This window comes from Phyllobates terribilis, unplaced genomic scaffold (assembly GCF_046119375.1).
Source record: "Phyllobates terribilis strain yellow unplaced genomic scaffold, ASM4611937v1 Scaffold_25__1_contigs__length_18738178, whole genome shotgun sequence".
Taxonomy (NCBI): Eukaryota; Metazoa; Chordata; class Amphibia; order Anura; family Dendrobatidae; genus Phyllobates; species Phyllobates terribilis.
Genome location: NW_027362785.1, coordinates 2,986,536 through 3,011,974, shown reverse-complemented (window position 1 = coordinate 3,011,974; position 25,439 = coordinate 2,986,536). Strand labels below are relative to the sequence as shown.

The 25,439-nt window shown below is 40.7% G+C and overlaps 1 protein-coding gene across 13 annotated transcripts in view; it reads left to right on the top strand.

Annotated features, from left to right (window-relative positions):
* Positions 1 to 25,439, top strand: part of SHISA6 (shisa family member 6) — a 635,156-nt gene that overhangs the window by 66,775 nt on the left and 542,942 nt on the right. For all 13 annotated transcript variants that reach the window (XM_073660256.1, XM_073660257.1, XM_073660254.1 and 10 more), the window contains exon 3: positions 17,043 to 17,206. In XM_073660256.1, the coding sequence (XP_073516357.1) occupies positions 17,043 to 17,206 (164 nt within the window). The remainder of the gene's footprint in view (positions 1 to 17,042; positions 17,207 to 25,439) is intronic.

Sequence of the window (25,439 nt, the reverse complement as noted above, 5' to 3'; positions counted from 1 at the left end):
CAGGGGAATTATTTTCTGGCGTCTCACAGCGGGACAGAAAATATTTTGTGATATCGTGAAGTGACGGCATCAGTGCGGATGTAGACTCGACGGCTGGATGCTCTACAGCTGCAAACAAAATGTCATGGCAAAGCCAGGCCGTGGATCCGGGAAATTCTCGTGAAGTCAATGATGGGGGCAATTACAGGGTCCCCTGTACAACCCAATTACCCAGCTTGATGCTAATAGTTAATGGTAAATTAATCAACTGTATTGTGATGTCACAGATTCCTGGTAAGCCATATCGAGCATTCGCATGTATATCATGTACAAAGTCCTTAATTCACAGGTAAATCAGTAGGATCCTTATTATAATGAAGTGTTCAGTGATGTAGTTATAGGCTGTATTTTCATGAATATGAAGTGTCTCGGTGATGTCACTGGTTCCTGGTGTAGTTATAGGCTGTATTCTCATGAATATGAAGTGTCTCAGTGATGACACTGGTTCCTGGTGTAGTTATAGGCTGTATTCTCATGAATATGAAGTGTCTCAGTGATGTCACTGGTTCCTGGTGTAGTTATAGGCTGTATTCTCATGTATATGAAGTGTCTCGGTGATGTAACTGGTTTCTGGTGTAGTTATAGGCTGTATTCTCATGAATATGAAGTGTCTCAGTGATGTCACTGGTTCCTGGTGTAGTTACAGACTGTATTGTCATGAATATGAAGTGTCTCAGTGATGTCATTGGTTCCTGGTGTATTTATAGGCTGTATTGTCATGAATATGAAGTGTTTCAGTGATGACACTGGTTCCTGGTGTAGTTATAGGCTGTATTCTCATGTATATGAAGTGTCTCGGTGATGTCACTGGTTCCTGGTGTAGTTATAGGCTGTATTCTCATGAATATGAAGTGTCTCAGTGATGTCACTGGTTCCTGGTGTAGTTATAGGCTGTATTCTTAAGAATATGAAGTGTCTCAGTGATGTCACTGGTTCCTGGTGTAGTTATAGGCTGTATTCTCATGAATATGAAGTGTCTCAGTGATGTCACTGGTTCCTGGTGTATTTATAGGCTGTATTCTCATGAATATGAAGTGTCTCAGTGATGTCACTGGTTCCTGGTGTATTTATAGGCTGTATTCTCATGAATATGAAGTGTCTCAGTGATGTCACTGGTTCATGGTGTAGTTATAGGCTGTATTCTCATGAATATGAAGTAGCTCGGTGATGTCACTGGTTCATGGTGTATTTACAGGCTGTATTCTCATGAATATGAAGTGTCTCGGTGATGTCACTGGTTCCTGGTGTATTTATAGGCTGTATTCTCATGAATATGAAGTGTCTCAGTGATGTCACTAGTTCCTGGTGTATTTATAGGCTCTATTATCATGAATATGAAGTGTCTCAGTGATGTCACTGGCTCCTGGGGTAGTTATAGGCTGTATTCTCATAAATATGAAGTGTTTCAGTGATGTCACTGGTTCCTGGTGTAGTTATAGGCTGTATTCTCATGAATATGAAGTGTCTCAGTGATGTCACTGGTTGCTGGTGTAGTTATAGACTGTATTCTCATGAATATGAAGTGTCTCAGTGATGTCACTGGTTCCTGGTGTAGTTATAGGCTGTATTCTCAAGAATATGAAGTGTCTCAGTGATGTCACTGGTTCCTGGTGTATTTATAGGCTGTATTCTCATGAATATGAAGTGTCTTAGTGATGTCACTAGTTCTCAGTGAATTTATAGGCTGTATTCTCATGAATATGAAGTGTCTCAGTGATGTCACTGGTTCCTGGTGTAGTTATAGGCTGTATTCTCATGAATATGAAGTGTTTCGGTGATGTCACTGGTTCCTGGTGTTTTTATAGGCTGTATTCTCATGAATATGAAGTGTCTTAGTGATGTCACTAGTTCTCAGTGTATTTATAGGCTGTATTCTCATAAATATGAAGTGTCTCACTGATGTCACTGGTTCCTGGTGTATTTATAGACTGTATTCTCATGAATATGAAGTGCCTTGGTGATGTCACTGGTTCCTGGTATAGTTATAGGCTGTATTCTCATGAATATGAAGTGCCTTGGTGATGTCACTGGTTCCTGGTGTAGTTATAGACTGTATTCTCATGAATATGAAGTGTCTCAGTGATGTCACTGGTTCCTCGTGTATTTATAGACTGTATTATTATGAATATGAAGTCTTTCAGTGATGTCATTGGTTCCTGGTGTAGTTATAGGCTGTATTCTCATGAATATGAAGTGTTTTGGTGATGTCACTGGTTCCTGGTGTAGTTATAGGCTGTATTCTCATGAATATGAAGTGTTTCGGTGATGTCACTGGTTCCTGGTGTAGATATAGGCTGTATTCTCATGAATATGAAGTGTCTCAGTGATGTCACTGGTTCCTGGTGTAGTTATAGGCTGTATTGTCATGAATATGAAGTGTCTCAGTGATGTCATTGGTTCCTGGTGTATTTATAGGCTGTATTGTCATGAATATGAAGTGTTTCAGTGATGACACTGGTTCCTGGTGTAGTTATAGGCTGTATTCTCATGTATATGAAGTGTCTCGGTGATGTCACTGGTTCCTGGTGTAATTATAGGCTGTATTCTCATGAATATGAAGTGTCTCAGTGATGTCACTGGTTCATGGTGCAATTATAGGCGTATTCTCATGAATATGAAGTGTCTCAGTGATGTCACTGGTTCATGGTGTAGTTATAGGCTGTATTCTCATGAATATGAAGTAGCTCGGTGATGTCACTGGTTCATGGTGTATTTACAGGCTGTATTCTCATGAATATGAAGTGTCTCGGTGATGTCACTGGTTCCTGGTGTATTTATAGGCTGTATTCTCATGAATATGAAGTGTCTCAGTGATGTCACTAGTTCCTGGTGTATTTATAGGCTGTATTATCATGAATATGAAGTGTCTCAGTGATGACACTGGCTCCTGGGGTAGTTATAGGCTGTATTCTCATAAATATGAAGTGTTTCAGTGATGTCACTGGTTCCTGGTGTAGTTATAGGCTGTATTCTCATGAATATGAAGTATCTCAGTGATGTCACTGGTTGCTGGTGTAGTTATAGACTGTATTCTCATGAATATGAAGTGTCTCAGTGATGTCACTGGTTCCTGGTGTAGTTATAGGCTGTATTCTCAAGAATATGAAATGTCTCAGTGATGTCACTGGTTCCTGGTGTATTTATAGGCTGTATTCTCATGAATATGAAGTGTCTTAGTGATGTCACTAGTTCTCAGTGTATTTATAGGCTGTTTTCTCATGAATATGAAGTGTCTCAGTGATGTCACTGGTTCATGGTGCAATTATAGGCGTATTCTCATGAATATGAAGTGTCTCAGTGATGTCACTGGTTCATGGTGTAGTTATAGGCTGTATTCTCATGAATATGAAGTGTCTCGGTGATGTCACTGGTTCCTGGTGTATTTATAGGCTGTATTGTCATGAATATGAAGTGTTATATTGATGACACTGGTTCCTGGTGTAGTTATAGGCTGTATTCTCATGTATATGAAGTGTCTCGGTGATGTCACTGGTTCCTGGTGTAGTTATAGGCTGTATTCTCATGAATATGAAGTGTCTCAGTGATGTCACTGGTTCATGGTGCAATTATAGGCGCATTCTCATGAATATGAAGTGTCTCAGTGATGTCACTGGTTCATGGTGTAGTTATAGGCTGTATTCTCATGAATATGAAGTAGCTCGGTGATGTCACTGGTTCATGGTGTATTTACAGGCTGTATTCTCATGAATATGAAGTGTCTCGGTGATGTCACTGGTTCCTGGTGTAGTTATAGGCTGTATTCTCATGAATATGAAGTGTCTCAGTGATGTCACTGGTTCCTGGTGTAGTTATAGGCTGTATTGTCATGAATATGAAGTGTCTCAGTGATGTCATTGGTTCCTGGTGTATTTATAGGCTGTATTGTCATGAATATGAAGTGTTTCAGTGATGACACTGGTTCCTGGTGTAGTTATAGGCTGTATTCTCATGTATATGAAGTGTCTCTGTGATGTCACTGGTTCCTGGTGTAGTTATAGGCTGTATTCTCATGAATATGAAGTGTCTCAGTGATGTCACTGGTTCCTGGTGTAGTTATAGGCTGTATTCTTAAGAATATGAAGTGTCTCAGTGATGTCACTGGTTCCTGGTGTAGTGATAGGCTGTATTCTCATAAATATGAAGTGTCTCAGTGATGTCACTGGTTCCTGGTGTATTTATAGGCTGTATTCTCATGAATATGAAGTGTCTCAGTGATGTCACTGGTTCATGGTGCAATTATAGGCGTATTCTCATGAATATGAAGTGTCTCAGTGATGTCACTGGTTCATGGTGTAGTTATAGGCTGTATTCTCATGAATATGAAGTAGCTCGGTGATGTCACTGGTTCATGGTGTATTTACAGGCTGTATTCTCATGAATATGAAGTGTCTCGGTGATGTCACTGGTTCCTGGTGTATTTATAGGCTGTATTCTCATGAATATGAAGTGTCTCAGTGATGTCACTAGTTCCTGGTGTATTTATAGGCTGTATTATCATGAATATGAAGTGTCTCAGTGATGTCACTGGCTCCTGGGGTAGTTATAGGCTGTATTCTCATAAATATGAAGTGTTTCAGTGATGTCACTGGTTCCTGGTGTAGTTATAGGCTGTATTCTCATGAATATGAAGTGTCTCAGTGATGTCACTGGTTGCTGGTGTAGTTATAGACTGTATTCTCATGAATATGAAGTGTCTCAGTGATGTCACTGGTTCCTGGTGTAGTTATAGGCTGTATTCTCAAGAATATGAAGTGTCTCAGTGATGTCACTGGTTCCTGGTGTATTTATAGGCTGTATTCTCATGAATATGAAGTGTCTTAGTGATGTCACTAGTTCTCAGTGTATTTATAGGCTGTATTCTCATGAATATGAAGTGTCTCAGTGATGTCACTGGTTCCTGGTGTAGTTATAGGCTGTATTCTCATGAATATGAAGTGTTTCGGTGATGTCACTGGTTCCTGGTGTTTTTATAGGCTGTATTCTCATGAATATGAAGTGTCTTAGTGATGTCACCAGTTCTCAGTGTATTTATAGGCTGTATTCTCATGAATATGAAGTGTCTCACTGATTTCACTGGTTCCTGGTGTATTTATAGACTGTATTCTCATGAATATGAAGTGCCTTGGTGATGTCACTGGTTCCTGGTATAGTTATAGGCTGTATTCTCATGAATATGAAGTGCCTTGGTGATGTCACTGGTTCCTGGTGTAGTTATAGACTGTATTCTCATGAATATGAAGTGTCTCAGTGATGTCACTGGTTCCTCGTGTATTTATAGACTGTATTATTATGAATATGAAGTCTTTCAGTGATGTCATTGGTTCCTGGTGTAGTTATAGGCTGTATTCTCATGAATATGAAGTGTTTTGGTGATGTCACTGGTTCCTGGTGTAGTTATAGGCTGTATTCTCATGAATATGAAGTGTTTCGGTGATGTCACTGGTTCCTGGTGTAGTTATAGGCTGTATTCTCATGAATATGAAGTGTCTCAGTGATGTCATTGGTTCCTGGTGTATTTATAGGCTGTATTGTCATGAATATGAAGTGTTTCAGTGATGACACTGGTTCCTGGTGTAGTTATAGGATGTATTCTCATGTATATGAAGTGTCTCGGTGATGTCACTGGTTCCTGGTGTAGTTATAGGCTGTATTCTCATGAATATGAAGTGTCTCAGTGATGTCACTGGTTCATGGTGCAATTATAGGCGTATTCTCATGAATATGAAGTGTCTCAGTGATGTCACTGGTTCATGGTGTAGTTATAGGCTGTATTCTCATGAATATGAAGTAGCTCGGTGATGTCACTGGTTCATGGTGTATTTACAGGCTGTATTCTCATGAATATGAAGTGTCTCGGTGATGTCACTGGTTCCTGGTGTATTTATAGGCTGTATTCTCATGAATATGAAGTGTCTCAGTGATGTCACTAGTTCCTGGTGTATTTATAGGCTGTATTATCATGAATATGAAGTGTCTCAGTGATGTCACTGGCTCCTGGGGTAGTTATAGGCTGTATTCTCATAAATATGAAGTGTTTCAGTGATGTCACTGGTTCCTGGTGTAGTTATAGGCTGTATTCTCATGAATATGAAGTGTCTCAGTGATGTCACTGGTTGCTGGTGTAGTTATAGACTGTATTCTCATGAATATGAAGTGTCTCAGTGATGTCACTGGTTCCTGGTGTAGTTATAGGCTGTATTCTCAAGAATATGAAGTGTCTCAGTGATGTCACTGGTTCCTGGTGTATTTATAGGCTGTATTCTCATGAATATGAAGTGTCTTAGTGATGTCACTAGTTCTCAGTGTATTTATAGGCTGTTTTCTCATGAATATGAAGTGTCTCAGTGATGTCACTGGTTCCTGGTGTAGTTATAGGCTGTATTCTCATGAATATGAAGTGTTTCGGTGATGTCACTGGTTCCTGGTGTTTTTATAGGCTGTATTCTCATGAATATGAAGTGTCTTAGTGATGTCACTAGTTCTCAGTGTATTTATAGGCTGTATTCTCATGAATATGAAGTGTCTCACTGATGTCACTGGTTCCTGGTGTATTTATAGACTGTATTCTCATGAATATGAAGTGCCTTGGTGATGTCACTGGTTCCTGGTATAGTTATAGGCTGTATTCTCATGAATATGAAGTGCCTTGGTGATGTCACTGGTTCCTGGTGTAGTTATAGACTGTATTCTCATGAATATGAAGTGTCTCAGTGATGTCACTGGTTCCTCGTGTATTTATAGACTGTATTATTATGAATATGAAGTCTTTCAGTGATGTCATTGGTTCCTGGTGTAGTTATAGGCTGTATTCTCATGAATATGAAGTGTTTCGGTGATTTCACTGGCTCCTGGTGTATTTATATGCTGTATTGTCATGAATATGAAGTGTCTTAGTGATGTCACTAGTTCTCATTGTATTTATAGGCTGTATTCTCATGTATATGAAGTGTCTCAGTGATGTCACTGGCTCCTGGTGTAGTTATAGGCTGTATTCTCATGAATATGAAGTGTCTCAGTGATGTCACTGGTTCCTGGTGTATTTATAGGCTGTATTCTCATGTATATGAAGTGCCTCAGTGATGTCACTGGTTACTGGTGTAGTTATAGGCCGTATTCTCATGAATATGAAGTGTCTCAGTGATGTCACTGGTTCCTGGTGTATTTATAGGCTGTATTTGTTATGTTCTGTAACTTAAAACTAAGGAATATAAGGGAAAAGCTGTCCCTGCACTGAGACTCAGCTTAACCCTACGCTGGGGTGGGTCCCCTATTCCTTTTGAATAGCCCCACCGAAACTCCTGCACTGAACTCAAACGAAGACCTGTAGGAAAGGGAAAGGGGTCCCTAAAAGATCTAAGAACTGGGAGCAAAAGCAGGAGACCTCCTAACAGAAAAGTTAGTTGCAGAAACGAAGATTAAAGGGAACAAAACTGGTGGAACAAGAAGTCCCAGGATAACAATTGTCCAAAGCACAAAGAACTAAATGAGGCTTCTTAGCCAGAGCACAAGCGTAACAACACTGATGTCCAGCGGGGAATGGGGGCCAGGTGCTGGGTAATAAAGAGTGCAGAGATCAGGTGACCAAGAAACTCAGCACCAGAGGAAAAGACTAGAAGCCAGCAAACCACAACAAGATGGCCAATAGTAAAACAAAATAGATTCTAACAGTACCTCCCCTTTTACGAGGATCCTCCGGATCCCCTAGGCCGAGCTTTACCAGGAAATCTCCTGTGAAAAGCCTTAATTAGCCTTGAGGCCGAGACGTCCTCGGCCTTCACCCAGGAATTATCCTCGGGGCCGAAACCTCTCCAGAACACAAGATACTGTAATCTTTCTCTATGCCACCTGGAATCCAAAATGGGAGAAATCTCAAATTCACGGTCCTCATCAACAGGCGTGTCCGCCTTCTTAAGTAATGACACATGAAACACAGAATTAATCCTCCAGGACGAGGGAATGCCTCACCGCTGCCGAGTTGACAATCTGAACCACTTTGAAAGGACCCACAAATTTAGGCCCCAGTTTTTTAGAAGGAATTTTCAAACGAAGATTCCTAGAGGACAACCAAACCATATCCCCAACAGCAAACAAGGACTCCTTTCTTTTTTTGTCAAAATACCTTTTTGATCTCCTGTTAGCCTCTTTAAGGTTCAGGCGTACACTTGTCCAAACCCTCTCCAAATCACCAGAAAAATTGTCCTCCTCCGGTACCGCAGCCCCAACTTTGGAAAATGGACCAAAAGATGGATACCTGCCAGTACAACCAAAAAAATGAGAATAACCAGCCGAGGAAGAAGTATGATTATTAAGGGCAAACTCTGCAAGTGGTAGAAATTCTGACCACATTTCCTGATTGTCTGCCACAAAACATCTCAAAAACTGCTCGACATCCTGGTTCTTCCTTTCAGTCTGTCCATTGTCTCTGGATGATACTCCGACGAGAATGACAAATGAATTTTCAATCTGTCACAAAAAGCACGCCAAAAGCGAGCCACAAACTGTGGTCCTCTATCGGAAACAATGTCCATGGCAAGGTGCGTCCATGGCGAACTAGGAACTTCCAAGGGGCATAGCAGCCCTGCAGCCGGAACGTGAGAGGCCTTTGACCTAGCGCACACAGAACACTGACGCACCCACTTGATGACTTCCCTTTGCCACCCTGGCCACCAGAAACTCCGACCGATAGACTTCCTAGTTTACGAAATCCCTGGGTGACCCGCCAACCAAGACTCATGACATTCAACAAACAACGCTCTCCTCAAGGCTCTAGGCACAAACAATTTACCGTGCGGAGTGTTAGTTGGTGCCGCACTCTGAGCTCCTAGGATGCTATTCTCCAACTCAGAATCCAATGTGGCCACCACCAGCAAAATGCACTCCTCCCTCTCAGCATTCACCGCTGGAGAGAAACTACGAGACAAAGCGTCAGCCTTAACATTGTTAGTCCCCGGGACAAAGGTTATGGAAAAATTGAACCGGGCAAAAAACAGTGCCCACCTAGCCTGACGGGCATTCAAACGTTTAGCTGCGTCCAGATAAATCAAATTCTTATGTTCAGTGAAAACCTGTATAGGATGTCGAGCCCCCTCCAAACAATGTCGCCAATGCTCGAACTCGAGTTTAATAGCCAACAACTCACGATTCCCAACATCATAGTTGAGCTCTGTCTCAGAATTTTTTTTTAAAAAGAAAGCACAGGGAAGCACCCCATCCTCACCCTCCTGGGACAGAACTGCCCCTACGCCTATAGATGAGGCATCCACCTCAACCAAAAATGGCTTGGTCTCATCCATCTGGATAAGAACAGGAGCAGAGCTGAACCTCTCCTTGAGATACTCAAAAGCTTCAGTAGCCTCGGTGGACCATTGGACTGTGTTAGCACCCTTCTTGGTGAGATCAGTAATGGGATTAGCGATGACGGAGAAATTCTTTATGAATTTCCTGTAATAATTGGCAAACCCCAAAAACCTCTGTATGAACTTCAAACCCTCAGGCCTCGGCCACTCCAGCACAGCCTGAACTTTCACCGGGTCCATCTCAAAACCATCACAAGAGACAAAGTAACCCCAAAAAAACAAATTTTCTGGACAGCAAACTTGCATTTCTCCAATTTAGCAAAGAGTGTGTTATCTCTCCGTATCTGAAGAACTTCGCGGACTCTCTGCCAATGAGACTCAAGATCCAATGAATAAACCAAAATGTCATCCAGATAAACAATAACACTCCTACCGATCAAGGGTCTCAGAATGTCATTGATGAAATTTTGGAAAATTGCAGGAGCGTTAGTAAGCCCAAAAGGTATCACCAAACACTCAAAATGACCTTCCGGGTTGTTAAAAGCTGTCTTCCATTCATCTCCGTCCTTCACCCACAGCAAATTATATGTCCCATGAAGGTCAATCTTAGAAAACCATTTAGCTCCGGTCAATTGGTTAAACAAATCCGGAATAAGTGGTAACGGGTAAGGATTGAGCACAGTGATCTGATTAATCTCCCGAAAATCCAGACATGGCCTAAGACCTCCATCCTTCTTTTTGACAAAAAAGAACCCAACCGCCACAGGAGACTTAGAGGGTCTTATGTGTCCTGCAGCTAAACTAGTCTTAAGGTACTCCTTCAAAGACGCCCTCTCGGGAATTATCAGATTAAACAACCGACTCCTAGGGAGTTTAGCATCAGGGACGAAGTCAATAGCGCAATCGTAATCTCTATGAGGTGGTAAAGCCTTCGACTCCACCTCCGAAAAAAACCCTCCAAAAATCCTGAATGGGTTCAGGTAACTCCCCCCTTCACAACAGCCGCAATGTGAACATTACAACACTTAACACTCCTGACCCCAGGATCTTATGGAACCAAGACGACCAGTCCAGCAAAGGATTATGCACTTTTAACCAGGGCAACCCCAGGATGACCGGGGAAGGCAACTTAGCAAGTACAAATAAGTCAATCTGCTCCTGATGTTCCATAATTATAGTAAGCGGAAACCCAGTGACCTTTCGAAGAATGTTCCCTGCTCCAGGGAAGTATTATCAATTGCCACCACAGGAAAAGGAGACGACAAAGGTTCAGAACCGAACTTATACTTTTCAAGAAATTGTTGATCAATCAAATTTAGTGCAGAACCACAATCCACCATTACCTGAAACTCAATCAAACGACCCTGACAGGTGGTGTTACCAGGAAAAAACACCCCAGCAGAACGTAAAAACGCAATGCGAACGGGAGGGTTATTTCTACTGACCATTTTTTTTTCTTTCCTTAAGCGAACCTCACATTGCTTTAAAAAATGATCATCCTTACCGCAATACAAGCACAGTCCCTCAGAGAACCTCCTGTCCCTCTCCTTGGAACGGGATGACATTGCCCCGACCTGCATAGATTCCCCAGTGTTGGCATGAATATCGTGAGAAACAGAATCCAGCAATACAGGAAACGTCTCCTCATTCTGTCTAGCCCTCAACCTTCTATCTACACGGATAGCTAACTGCATGGCAACTTGCAGAGTACCAGGTGCAGGGAATGCAATGAGCAAATCTTTAACCCTTTCATTCAAGCCTGCCAGAAGCTAAAACTTGAGACAAGGAAAACGCCCAGATTTGAGGTTCTTTACGCAATAGAGACATAATAATCCCTACACGCTGTAGTTCACTCCCAGAAGATCTAGGTCTTAGCCGAAAATACAACAAACAAGCATTTTTAAATGAAAAAAATCCTGTCGTTTCTCCGAGAAACACTCAGGTAATCCTACCTTAGGTTCTTCATAGCATTCTGCAGTGTATTTACTCACGTACTGCAGAAGACCGGCAACCTCCAGAGTCAACCCTTGCAAGCGTTGAGCAAGCTCCTGGATGGTACTCATACTGAAGAAAATCCAGGAGAGGAGAGGAGAAGAGAAAAAAAAACTTTTTTTTTTCTAAACGCGGCTGGACATACTGTTTTGCTCTGCAACTTAGAACTAAGGAATAGGAGCAAAAAGCTGTCCCTGCACTGAGACTCAGCTTAACCCTACGCTGGAGTGGGTGCCCTATTCCTTATGAATAGCCCCACCAAAACTCCTGCATTGAACTCAAGCGAAGACCTGTAGGAAATGTAAAGGGGTCCCTAAAAGATCTAAGGACTGGGAGCAAAAGCAGGAGACCTCCTAACAGAAAAGTTAGTTGCAGAAATGAAGATTAAAGGGAACAAAACTAGTGGAACAAGAAGTTCCAGGATAACAATTGTCCAAAGTGCAAAGAACTAAACAAAGCTATTTAGCCTGAGCACAAGCGTAACAACACTGATGTCCAGCCGGGAATGGGAGCCAGGTGCTGAGTAATAAAGAGTGCAGAGATCACGTGACCAAGAAACCCAGCACCAGAGTAAAAGACTAGAAGCCAGCAAAGCAAAACAAGATGGCCAATAGTAAAACAAAATAGATTCTAACAGTATTCTCATGAATATGAAGTGTCTCAGTGATGTCACTGGTTCCTGGTGTAGTTATAGGCTGTATCCTCATGAATATGAAGTGCCTCAGTGATGTCACTGGTTCCTGGTGTAGTTCTAGGCTGTACTCTCATGACTATGAAGTGTCTCAGTGATGTCATTGGTTCCTGGTATAGTTATAGGCTGTATTCTCATGAATATGATGTGTCTTAGTGATGTCACTAGTTCTCGGTGTATTTATAGGCTGTATTCTCATGAATATGAAGTGTCTCAGTGATGTCACTGGTTCCTGGTGTAGTTATAGGCTGTATTCTCATGAATATGAAGTGCCTTGTTGTTGTCACTGGTTCCTGGTGTAGTTATAGGCTGTATTCTCATGAATATGAAGTGTCTCAGTGATGTCACTGATTCCTGGTGTATTTATAGGCTGTATTTTCATGAATATGAAGTGTCTCAGTGACGTCACTGGTTCCTGGTGTAGTTATAGGCTGTACTCTCATGAATATGAAGTGTCTCAGTGATGTCATTGGTTCCTGGTGTAGTTATAGGCTGTATTCTCATGAATATGAAGTGTCTTAGTGATGTCACGGGTTCCTGGTGTAGTTATAGGCTGTATTCTCATGAACATGGAGTGTAGTAGTGATGTCACTGGTTCCTGGTGTAGTTATAGGCTGTATTCTCCTGAATATGAAGTGTCTCGGTGATGTCACTGGTTCATGGTGTATTTATAGGCTGAATTCTTATGAATATGAAGTGTCTCAGTGATGTCACTGGTTCCTGGTGTATTTATAGGCTGTATTCTTATGAATATGAAGTGTCTCGGTGATGTCACTGGATCCTGTTGTAGCTATCGGCTGTATTCTCATGAATATGAAGTGTCTCGGTGATGTCACTGGTTCCTTGTGTAGTTATAGGCTGTATTCTCATGAATATGAAGTGTCTCAGTGATGTCACTGGTTCCTGGTGTAGTTATAGGCTGTATTCTCATGAATATGAAGTGTCTCAGTGATGTCACTGGTTCCTGGTGTAGTTGTAGGCTGTATTCTCATGAATATGAAGTGTCTCAGTGATGTCACTGGTTCCTGGTATAGTTATAGGCTGTATTCTCATGAATATGAAGTGTCTTAGTGATGTCACTGGTTCCTGGTGTAGTATAGGCTGTATTATCATGAATAAGAAGTGTCTCAGTGATGTCACTGGTTCCTGGTGTAGTTATAGGCTGTATTCCCATAGATATGAAGTGTCTCAGTGATGTCACTGGTTCCTGGTGTAGTTATGGGCTGTATTATCATGAATAAGAAGTGTCTCAGTGATGTCACTGGTTCCTGGTGTAGTTATAGGCTGTATTCCCATAGATATGAAGTGTCTCAGTGATGTCACTGGTTCCTGGTGTAGTTATGGGCTGTATTCTCATGAATATGAAGAGTCTCGGTGATGCCACTGATTCCTGGTGTAGTTATAGGCTATATTCTCATGAATATGAAGTGTCTCAGTGATGTCACTGGTTCCTGGTGTAGTTATAGGCTGTATTCTCATGAATATGAAGTGTCTCAGTGATGTCACTGGTTCCTGGTGTAGTTATAGGCTGTATTCTCATGAATATGAAGTGTCTCAGTGATGTCACTGGTTCTTGGTGTAGTTATAGGCTGTATTCTCATGAATATGAAGTGTCTCAGTGATGTCACTGGTTCCTGGTGTAGTTATAGGCTGTATTCTCATGAATATGAAGGGTCTCAGTGATGTTACTGGTTTCTGGTGTAGTTATCAGCTGTATTCTCATGAATATGAAGTGTCTCGGTGATGTCGCTGGTTCCTCATGTAGTTATAAGCTGTATTGTCATGAATATGAAGTGTCTTGGTGATGTCACTGGTTCCTGGTCTATTTATAGGCTGTATTCTCATGAATATGAAGTGTCTCGGTGATGTCACTGGTTCCTGGTGTAGTTATAGGCTGTATTATCATGAATATGAAGTGTCTCGGTAATGTCACTGGCTCCTTGATGTAGTTAGAGGCTGTATTGTCATGAATATGAAGTGTCTCAGTGATGTCACTGGTTCCTCGTGTAGTTATAGGCTGTATTCTCATGAATCTGAATTGTCTTGGTGTTGTCGCTGGTTCCTCATGTAGTTATAGGCTGTATTGTCATGAATATGAAGTGTCTCGGTGATGTCACTGGTTCCTGGTGTAATTACAGGCTGTATTCTCATGAATATGAAGTGTCTCAGTGATGTCACTGGTTCCTGGTGTATTTATAGGTTCTATTCTCATGAATATGAAGTGTCTCAGTGATGACACTGGTTCCAGATGTAGTTATAGGCTGTATTGTCATGAATATGAAGTGTCTCAGTTATGTCACTGGTTCCTGGTGTAGTTATAGGCTGTATTATCATGAATATGATGTGTCTCGGTAATGTCACTTGCTCCTGGTGTAGTTAAAGGCTGTATTGTCATGAATATGAAGTGTCTCAGTGATGTCACTGGTTCCTGGTTTATTTATAGGCTGTATTCTCATGAATACAAAGTGTTTTGGTGATGTCACTGGTTCATTGTGTAGTTATAGGCTGTATTCTCATGAATATGAAGTGTATTAGTGATGTCTCTGGTTCCTGGTGTAGTTATAGGCTGCATTGTCATGAATATGAAGTGTCTCAGTGATGTCACTGGTACCTGGTGTATTTATAGGCTGCATTCTCATGAATATGAAGTGTCTTAGTGATGTCACTCGTACCTGGTGTAGTTACAGGCTGTATTCTCATGAATATGAAGTGTCTCAGTGATATCACTGGTTCCAGGTGTAGTTATAGGCTGTATTCTCATCAACATGGAGTGTATTAGTGATGTCACTGGTTCCTGGTGTAGCTATAGGCTGTATTCTCATGAACATGGAGTGTATTAGTGATGTCACTGGTTCCTGGTGTAGTTATAGACTGTATCCTCATGAATATGAAGTGTCTCAGTGATGTCACTGGTTCCTGGTGTAGTTATAGGCTGTATTCTCATGAATATGAAGTGTCTTGGTGATGTTACTGGTTCCTGATATAGTTATAGGCTGTATTCTCATGAATATGAATTGTATTAGTGATGTCACTGGTTCATGGTATAGTTATAAGCTGTATTCCCGTGAATATGAAGTGTCTCTGTGATGTCACTGGTTCCTGGTGTAGTTTTAAGCTGTATTCTCATGAATACGAAGTGTTTTGGTGATGTCACTGGTTCATTGTGTAGTTATAGGCTGTATTATCATGAATATGAAGTGTATCAGTGATGTCACTGGTTCCTGGTGTATTTATAGGCTGTATTCTCATGAATATGAAGTATATTGGTGATGTCACTGGTTCCTGGTCTAGTTATAGACTGTATCCTCATGAATATGAAGTTATGAATTTTCTGAGTGATGTCACTGGTTCCTGTTGTAGTTATAGGCTGTATTCTCATGGATACGAAGTGTCCCAGTCATGTCACTGGTTCTTGGTGTAGTTATAGGCTGTATTCTCATGAATATGAAGTGTCTTGGTGATGTCACTGGTTCCTGGTGTAGTTATAAGCTGTATTCCCGTGAATATGATGTGTCTCAGTAATGTCACTGGTTCCTGGTATAATTATAGGCTGTATTCTTATGAATATGAAGTGCATTAGTGATGTCACTGGTTCCTGGTGTATTTATATCCTGTATTCTCATGAATATGAAGTGTCTCAGTGATGTCACTGGTTCCTGGTATAGTTATAGGCTGTATTCTCATGAATACGAAGTGTTTTGGTGATGTCACTGCTTCATTGTGTAGTTATAGGCTGTATTCTCATGAATATGAAGTGTATCAGTGATGTCACTGGTTCCTGTTGTATTTATAGGCTGTATTCTCATGCATCTGAAGTGTCCTGGTGTAGTCGCTGGTTCCTCATGTAGTTATAGGCTGTATTGTCATGAATATGAAGTGTCTCGGTGATGTCACTGGTTCCTGGTGCATTTATAGATTGTATTCTCATGAATATGAAGGGTCTCTGTGATGTCACTGGTTCCTTGTGTATTTATAGGCTGTATTGTCATGAATATGAAGTATCTCAGTGATGTCACTGGTTCCTGGTGTATTTATAGACTGTATTCTCATGAATATGAAGTGTCTTGGTGATGTCATTGGCTCCTGGTGTAGTTAAAGGCTGTATTCTCATGAATATGAAGTTTCTCAGTGATGTCACTGGTTCCTGATGTAGTTTTAGGCTGTATTCTCATGAATATGAAGTTTCTCAGTGATGTCACTGGTTCCTGATGTAGTTATAGGCTGTATTGTCATGAATATGAAGTATCTCGGTGATGTCACTGGTTCCTGGTGTAGTTATAGGCTGTATTCTCATGAATATGAAGTATCTCGGTGATGTCACTGGTTCCTGGTGTAGTTATAGTCTGTATTCTCATGAATATGAAGTTTCTCAGTAATGACACTGGTTCATTGTGTAGTTATAAGCTGTGTTCCCGAGAATATGAAGTGTCTCGGTGATGTCACTGGTTTCTGGTGTAGTTATAGGCTGTATTCTCATGAATATGAAGTGTCTCAGTGATGTCACTGGTTTCTGGTGTAGTTATAGGCTGTATTCTCATTAATATGAAGTGTCTCAATGATGTCACTGGTTCCTGGTGTAGTTATAAGCTGTACTCCCGTGAATATGATGTGTCTCAGTGACGTCACTGGTTCCTGGTGTAGTTATAGGCTGTATTCTCATGAATACGAAGTGTTTTGGTTATGTCACTGGTTCATTGTGTAGTTATAGGCTGTATTCTCATGAATATGAAGTGTCTCAGTGATGTCACTGGTTCCTGGTGTATTTTGTGGGTTGTATCTTCATGAATATGAAGTTTGTTAGTGATGGCGCTGGTTCCTGTTCTTGTTATAGGCTGTATTCTCTGGAGTTTTCTTAATGATCTCACTATCTTGGACTATAATGGCCAGGTCTGACCTAATGTAAACTTCTCTAGACTCCGTCAATATCCAACTTTCCCCTAAGGATATCATATAAATAAATTGTCTATCAGGAGTACCTTTATATTCCCCTCGATATGTTCTCATTTTTTTTATTTCTTTCACAGGGCACTTGCAGATATTTTGATACAACAGGGGCCGATACCTATGCCACACTGTGAACGAGAGGCCATCTCCGCTGTTGATAACTCTCCCAAAGACAATACGCCTGTAAGAACGTCAAAAAATCAGTATACTCCGGTGCGAACGACCAAGACTAACCATGGTACAGGTGGGTTCTTTAAATGATTTTCACTGTCCTGAAAAGGTACTGTAGATCGGTCATACGTTGTATATGTGGTGGAAACCAGAGATGTGAACCAGATCTTGTGGGTCTTATAAAATGAACAAATAAGCCAGACGGGACTCTGTAACTCGAAATGGTTGGTGGCCACCTCCTCGGAATTTTCTGGAATTTCTGTCGTCATACCAGTTTACTTTTCAAGGTCGTAAAAACTCGGTGTATAATAGCTTCTGACCTTATGAAATTATTTGTCATGGTATTAGTTTGATGGGGATTAAAGGAGCCACATTACGGCTCAGATATTTTAACGCCGTGCCATGTTACAGATGTGTCCACTTTTACCTTTACTCAAGTTTGGATAAAGACCCCAAATTCAATATATTATCATGACTTTCTGGCAAAACCATTGCCTGGCTGTAACATACATCACAACCACTGGGTGGCCAAATATAGACACCTATGGCATAAACAATTGCCGGCAGAGTATCGAGAAATCATGTTTTGTTTTTTTTTGTCACACTACTCACCTTAAGATATGTTATGCCTTGAAAAAAAGATAAAGAAGGACACATCTAATCAAAAGTTACAAGATGTGCAGCCCCATGAAAACATTTCCTGCCCATGGAAACTCAATAAAACCAATCAAACCCTATGATTTCTAGAGCAGACAAGAAAATGAGCTAGAGTAACACTGGGCTACCAGCACATGGAGCAGGAAGTTTTGTTCTTGGAGCAGAAAACTTCTTGGCTATAAGACTTCTTCCTTGAGGACTGATATGGCAAGTGAACACCAATATGAGTAGGGAAAGTCACTTTTTCTGACTAGGCTAGTGCAGGGGCAAATTTATACAGTGAGGCATGTTCATTGTCTGTTTAAGTAAAAGTAATACCTAAATTTGACATGTAGGTGGTCTGTAATACGGGATTTCTGCATCTGCCCGTTCCTCATGGGTGGTGCAAAGTGATTAAGGTCTCCTCCCTCTTCTTGACATCATCATACAAGGTAGGGAAGAGCCAGCCTATAGGTTAGCAGTGATCTTCTCTCCTACACGGGATAATAAAAAGGTGCCGAACCCCGGGCAGAGTGAACCATCACTACTTACTTAGATTTTTTCCTTTCTGGTTTTCTCTTATTAGTGAATGTATGACACACATGAACCATCTTGTGGCTTCAAAGTCTTCAATTTACACTTTTTTTTTTGCCTTGCTCTATAAATATGAAAAACATATGTCAAGTTGTTCAAAGGCAAATACATTATATATTACCATATGTTATCCCCCATCTGATGTACCAGTGGTGTTATACACTTACATAAAAATAACATCAGCAGTGTGAACGTTGGCTTACAGAAATTTAGATTTTTGGCATTGGTGGACTATAAAATCTTAGAATTAAGGGGATTTTTAGGTTTTACATAAATGGGTCACTATTGATTCGTCCACAAAAAAAGTTCTCCATTTTTCTAATATACTTAGCGTTTCAGTTCCTCAAACTTTTCAAGATCCAGTGAATGAAAATATTCCACGACTGTCAGCTGCTCTCGCAGGTGCAAGGCTCAATAAAGTGCGTCACAGCTTACACCACAGATGTATATGCAGGAATAAGTGAGCTACAGTAACTTATTGTGTAGCACCAGTGGCGTAGTATTGGGGGTGCACAAGGTCCAAATTCTACGGAGCTGCAAAATTTCACCTCCCGCCTCAAAATGAGAACTACACAGCACTGAGCCGCTTCTTCTAGGAACAGCACCTGGTCCCAGTGAGTGTCCTCCCATCAGGTGGAGGGATGTTAAATCTCTCAGCATCATGACGTGAGTATTGTTATCTTGGTCACTGCTTATATCGAGACCCATCTCTCCGCTCTGTATAGGAGACAGTATTGAATTATTTGCACTGCACATGTGCTGCACTGTTTGCTGCACCTCTTAAATAAAAAAAAAAGAAAATCAAAACACTAACATTATGATAAATTGAAAAATTATACATATTTTTTCTAACCCTAACCTTTAGGCTTAAGGCTAGAGCTAGGGCTAGGGTTAGATTTATGGTTAGGGTTAGGGTTACGGCTAGGGATAAGGTTTGAATTAGGACTAGGATTAAGGTTAGTGGTAGGGTTAGGTCTATTGTTAGAAAACATCACAGAAAAACCAACAGCCTTACCAACAACAGGTCAGATTACCAATGCCCTAGCAGGATGTAGTAGACCCCCATGATAAAGACGGGGGCAGCACAGGTGCAAAATACTGATGGAGCAACCACTCACAAACCCACCAATTCATGGAGGGGGTGGTTGCCTAGTATTAAAAATGCACAGAGATGAAGCTTGCATAGGACGCCAGTCACACAAGTACGTGTGATGCACAGTGTCTTGGTTACAGCCTGTTGATGATGCCCATAGTATAAGATCAGGCAGGCTTGTGCACCCAACAAAGACAGACACCCCAATTCACCCAGAAAACACTAAAGCACCCAGCGTCATCCTGCATAAAAAATGGAAAAATGTGCAATAAAAAGATAAATTATGTATAAAATATATGAGGTATTAGTAGATATTTTGGCCAAACTACGTAAGCTTGCAACCCATGTCAAGGGTTAGGTTTATGGTTAGGGTTAAGGCCAGGATTAGCGTTAGGTTTTTGGTTAGAGCTAGGATTAGGCTATGGTTAGATTTATGGTTAGAGTTTAGGATTAAGCTAGGGTTAGGGTTAAGGTTAGGGCTAGAGTAAGGTTTATGGTTAGGGTTAAGGCTAAAATTAGGGTTAGATTTATGGTTAGAGCTAGAATAAGGCTGGGCTTAGGTTTATAGTTAAGGCTAGGGTTAAGGTTAGGGCTAAGGTTGGTTTTTGGTTAGGGTTAGGTTTACGGTTAGAGCTAGGGTTAGGCTAGGGTTAAGTTTATTGCTTGCTAGGGCTAGGATTAAGGTTAGTGCTAGGGTTAGGTTTATGGTTAGAGCTAGGATTAGGCTAGGGATAGGGTTAAGGTTAGGGCTAGAGTTAGGTTTATGGTTGGGGCTAAGGCTAGTATTAGGGTTAGGTTTACGGTTAGAGCTAGAGTTAGGCTAGGGATTGGTTTATTGTTAGGGCTAGGGTGAAGATTAGTGCTTGGTTTATGTTTATGGTTAGATATAGGATTAGGCTAGGGTTAGGTTTATGGTTTGAGCTAGGATTAGGCTAGGGTTAGGGTTAAGGTTAGTGCTAGAGTTAGGCTAGGGATAGGTTTATTGTTAGGGCTAGGGTGAAGGTTAGTGCTAGGGTTATGTTTATGGTTAGATATAGGATTAGGCTAGGATTATATTTATGGTTAGAGCTAGGATTAGGCTAGGGTTAGGGTTAAGGTTAGTGCTAGAGTTAGGCTAGGGATAGGTTTATTGTTAGGGTAGGGTGAAGGTTAGTGCTAGGTTTATGTTTATGGTTAGATATAGGATTAGGCTAGGGTTAGGTTTATGGTTAGAGCTAGGATTAGGCTAGGGTTAGGGTTAAGGTTAGTGCTAGAGTTAGGCTAGGGATAGGTTTATTGTTAGGGTAGGGTGAAGGTTAGTGCTAGGGTTATGTTTATGGTTAGATATAGGATTAGGCTAGGGTTAGGTTTATGGTTAGAGCTAGGATTAGGCTAGGGTTAGGGTTAAGGTTAGTGCTAGAGTTAGGCTAGGGATAGGTTTATTGTTAGGGCTAGGGTGAAGGTTAGTGCTAGGGTTATGTTTATGGTTAGATATAGGATTAGGCTAAGGTTAGGTTTATGGTTAGAACTAGGATTAGGCTAGGGTTAGGGTTAAGGTTAGTCTAGAGTTAGGCTAGGGATAGGTTTATTGTTAGGGCTAGGGTGAAGGTTAGTGCTAGGGTTATGTTTATGGCTAGATATAGGATTAGGCTAGGATTATTTTTATGGTTAGAGCTAGGGTTAGGCTAGGGTTAGGGTTAAGGTTAGTGCTAGAGTTAGGCTAGGGATAGGTTTATTGTTAGGGTAGGGTGAAGGTTAGTGCTAGGGTTATGTTTATGGTTAGATATAGGATTAGGCTAGGGTTAGGTTTATGGTTAGAGCTAGGATTAGGCTAGGGTTAGGGTTAAGGTTAGTGCTAGAGTTAGGCTAGGGATAGGTTTATTGTTAGGGCTAGGGTGAAGGTTAGAGCTAGGGTTATGTTTATGGTTAGATATAGGATTAGGCTAAGGTTAGATTTATGATTAGAGCTAGGATTATGCTAAGGTTAGGGTTAGGGCTAGAATTAGGCTAGGGATAGGTTTATTGTTAGGGCTAGGGTGAAGGTTAGTGCTAGGGTTAGGTTTATGGTTAGAGCTAGGATTAGGCTAGGGCTAGGGTGAAGGTTAGTGCTAGAGTTAGGCTAGGGATAGGTTTATTGTTAGGGCTAAGGTGAAGATTAGTGCTAGGGTTATGTTTATGGTTAGGGTTAAGTTTAGGATTAGAGCTAAGGGTTACAAAATATTTAGGTTAAAAAAATGTAATAAAAATGAATTGAAAAAATCTATATTACGTCAATGAATTTTTTTTTTTTACATTTTATGCAACATATCTGCAAAAAAGCAGAAAAATTCTAATAGGTCAAAAAGCCAACTGTAATGACATCAGTACTTTCCTTAAAAAGTTGGGAAATAGGGGGTTTAATTACAGACTGATGGACGGGGCTCAGAAAAGGCTAATAGTCCATGGGTTAGTGGGCAGAAATTGCTTCATAGCCTCAGATAATGGCAACCTACACTACGCCACTGTATAGAGGTCACAATAGGTAGAGATCGAGTTTCCTTTAAAGCGTTCGCGACTCATTTTTTCTGTGAAATGGACTTTCCCAGAACAGTGGTTTCCACTCTTGGCTTTCGAAACATGCAAGTGGGCTACCATGTGAAAGTTCCACTGTCAATGTAGGAGTATCAACCCCTCTTGTATCAACCCAAGCATGAAATATAGTGATGATAGATATACTGTACATAAGGGTGACCGAGAGAGTAGATCCAATATGGTGGCAACTTCCTATTACAGTAGGAAGCGCAGCTCTGGAGAAGATACTGCTGCTCTAACAAGTAAAGTCTAAGGGGGTAAAAAAAAACAAGAGAAATGGCTATAAGCTCATAATTCATTCCCAATCACTGTATATAGGGTATATGCATGCAATGTTTTTTAATTCTCGGCACCGGCGTTCTTGTAATCCGAGCTTTACATCATATAGATTAGCATTCCTGACATCATTTTACAGTCAATTAGATATGCGTCTGAATAAGGATTAAGTAAAGATCTTAAAGTGCTCTATTGATTGCCGTGCATCGGCTTTTCTGAGGTTATTGAGCGGGGTCAGGCGGTAAGAGTCTGCCTTGGGATGGCGGTAAGAGTCTGCCTTGGGATGGCGGTAAGAGTCTGCCTTGGGATACGGGAAAAAAAAAGATGGAAATTTCAGACTTGACTTTCCTTGGTAAAATATCAAAGAAATTAGTTTCTCCCTCTATACAGAATGCAGATGCAAGGATTAAGGTTTAGCTATTGGACTGAGAAAAAAAGCCAGAAAAGGAACCCTTTCAGGCAAGTTACGAGACCAATGTTCACCATGATCCCGGCGTGAGAAATTTGGATTTTGTACACAACTACAAAAATGTGAGGAAACATTCTAAACTACGATTTAAACTCTTCCCCCAATTGGACCCTTTTCGTTAGTTTGAAGGTTCACAACAATTTCCCCCTCGGCCCATAAATTTGGGTAAGGAAATAAGCCATTTAGTTAAGGAAATTAGGGTAAGGAAGTAAGAAATTTGGGTAAAATGCTCAATTACTAAAAGTTGATTGAGGAATCTGCGTTCTACTGTCTTCCCCCATTGGACCCTTTTAGTACTTCCAAAGACTCTAGTGTCAAAGTTTTCCAGGCCCTGGGACTCCTAAGACTCTAAATTTTGGTAATTGAAATATGGACTTTAGTTGTATCTAGAGAAAGTTGATTAAGGGATCATTCTACCCTCTTCACCTCCACCCATGGCTTTTTTTAGACGTCTTCCGAGCCAATATTTTCCTGGCACAGTGACTTAGAAGACTCTAAATTTGGCGAAGGAAGAATGAAATCTGGGTGAGATAGAGAGAACAATTGTCGAAATTTGATCGACGACTCATTCTAAACTCTTTGCCACCAGTGGAATCTTTTAGAAGGTCCAGTGCCAACGTTCCTTCAGATTCCTTACATTCTGGTAATAAATCTTGTTAGCTAAAGACCAAAAAAATCTCTTGTCCATAATGTCCTTTTTCAGTTAACTAGAAAACCAATGTTCCCCGGCCCTGGAGACTCGGTAGACTCCTTAAATTTTGGTAAAAAAAGTGAGAAATCTGGATTTTGTATGAAATTACAAAATTTTTTTAAAGGATCATTCTAAACTGTGTTTCAATCTCTTGCCTCCAATGGAGCCTTTCAGTCAAGTAAAAGGTCCAGTTTTCGATGTTCCTCCGGCGCCTAGAATTGGAGGACTCATTAAATTTGGGTAAACAGTGCACAATTAGAGAAAGTTGATTGAGGGATTATTCTAATATCAGTTATATATCTTTTAGAAGATTTGTGGCAATATTCCCCTGACCCTTAGACTCAGAAAATTCTAAGGAAATAAATTATATATGGGCTAGAGTGCTCAATTTAAGAAAGTCGAGGGATTATTTTAAACTGGTCCCTAAATTGAAAACATTTATTAATTTTGGGTAAAAAAAAAATAAATAAATCTTGATTATGGTAGGCAATTGCAGTAAATGAATCGATTGATCATTCTATTCTCTTGCCTTCGATAGACCCTTTCGGTCAATTTGATTACTCCAGTGTCCATCTTCTCCGGGACCATAAATTCGAAAGACTCATAAAATTTTGGTAAAATTTATCAAGAGTAAAGTAATTGTACAAAGTAGATCCAGAGATCATTCTAAGCTGAATTCTAATCTCTTGATTGTAATGGACCTTTCTAGTCTCCAGTGCCCATATTATCGAGACCTCCAGACTCCAGAAGTTTGGGCTAGGTTGCATAATTAATGGAACCTTGATCAGTCTAAACTGTGTTCTACTCTCTTCCTCCGAATGGACCCTATTGAGTCGGTTTGATGGTTCCAGTGCCAGTGGTTTTCCGTCATTAGACCTTTGAAGACTCGTAAAATTTAGGTAAGAAACCTCAAGTGTAATGCTCAATTTCAGAAAATGTATTTAAGGATTATTCTAAGAAGCCGTGCTTGCCCCCAATTGACCTTTCCAATCAGTTCACAATGGCCCCTAGGCTCAGAAAAATCTGTACATTTGGGCCAAAAATTAAAAAAATCTAGATTTTATTCGCAATTGTTGATCGTTGGATCATACTAAACTGCATACTACCCTCTTACTTCCCTTCCCCCTGGACTCTTTTATAAATTTTCATGCCAATGTTTTCATGGCCTCGGGACTCTGGAAGCTCCAAATCTGGGCAACAATGTATGAAATCTGGGCTAGACCGCGCAATTGCAGAAATTTGATTGAAGGATTGAACTCTTTCAGTGGTCTACAAGATCCAGCGTCAATGTTCCTCAGAATCAGAGTACGGATTAAATTTGGGCAACAAACACTAACAAAATTGTGGAATTCTAGAAAGGTGATAAAGAGACGATTCTAAAATAAAATCTAAAATTTTGCCCCTCCAATGGACCTTTTTAATCAATTAGGTGACCTTATTATCCCAGGCTCCTAAAATTTGGGTAAGAAATCTCTGCTAGAGTGCGCCATTGCAGAAAGTTGATGAAACGATTATTCTATAGACCCTCAGAAGGACCAGTGCCCACCTAGTCCCAAGATTGATCATCATCAATATATCAATATGATAATAGGAATCTGTCAATGGGCTCCTTCAGCCTACTAGAAGGCTCAAATGCAAATGTTCTTCTATCACTTAGATCCAATGTGGGTATCTTTAAGAAACCTGAAACTAAAAGGGTTGGACTAATTAAACGAGACCTATCATTTGACATAAATAAGTATTGGTTTTTTTGTTTGTTTTTTAATCTGGGGTAAATGCCGCCGTTCTCCCGAATCCGGCGATGTTATTCTTTTGTTCCTGCGCCCCTCCGTTCCGGAGTTACGGCCTCTTCTTTCCTGTGGATCAATCTAGTCATTTTACACAAGTGGGCATGGCCATAACTGCTACTTTGTGCACTACACCCAGTTGGCTAACAAGACCAGATTTGAATACAGGGAAGAAGGGGACATATCTCAGGAACGGAGAGGCGCAGGAAC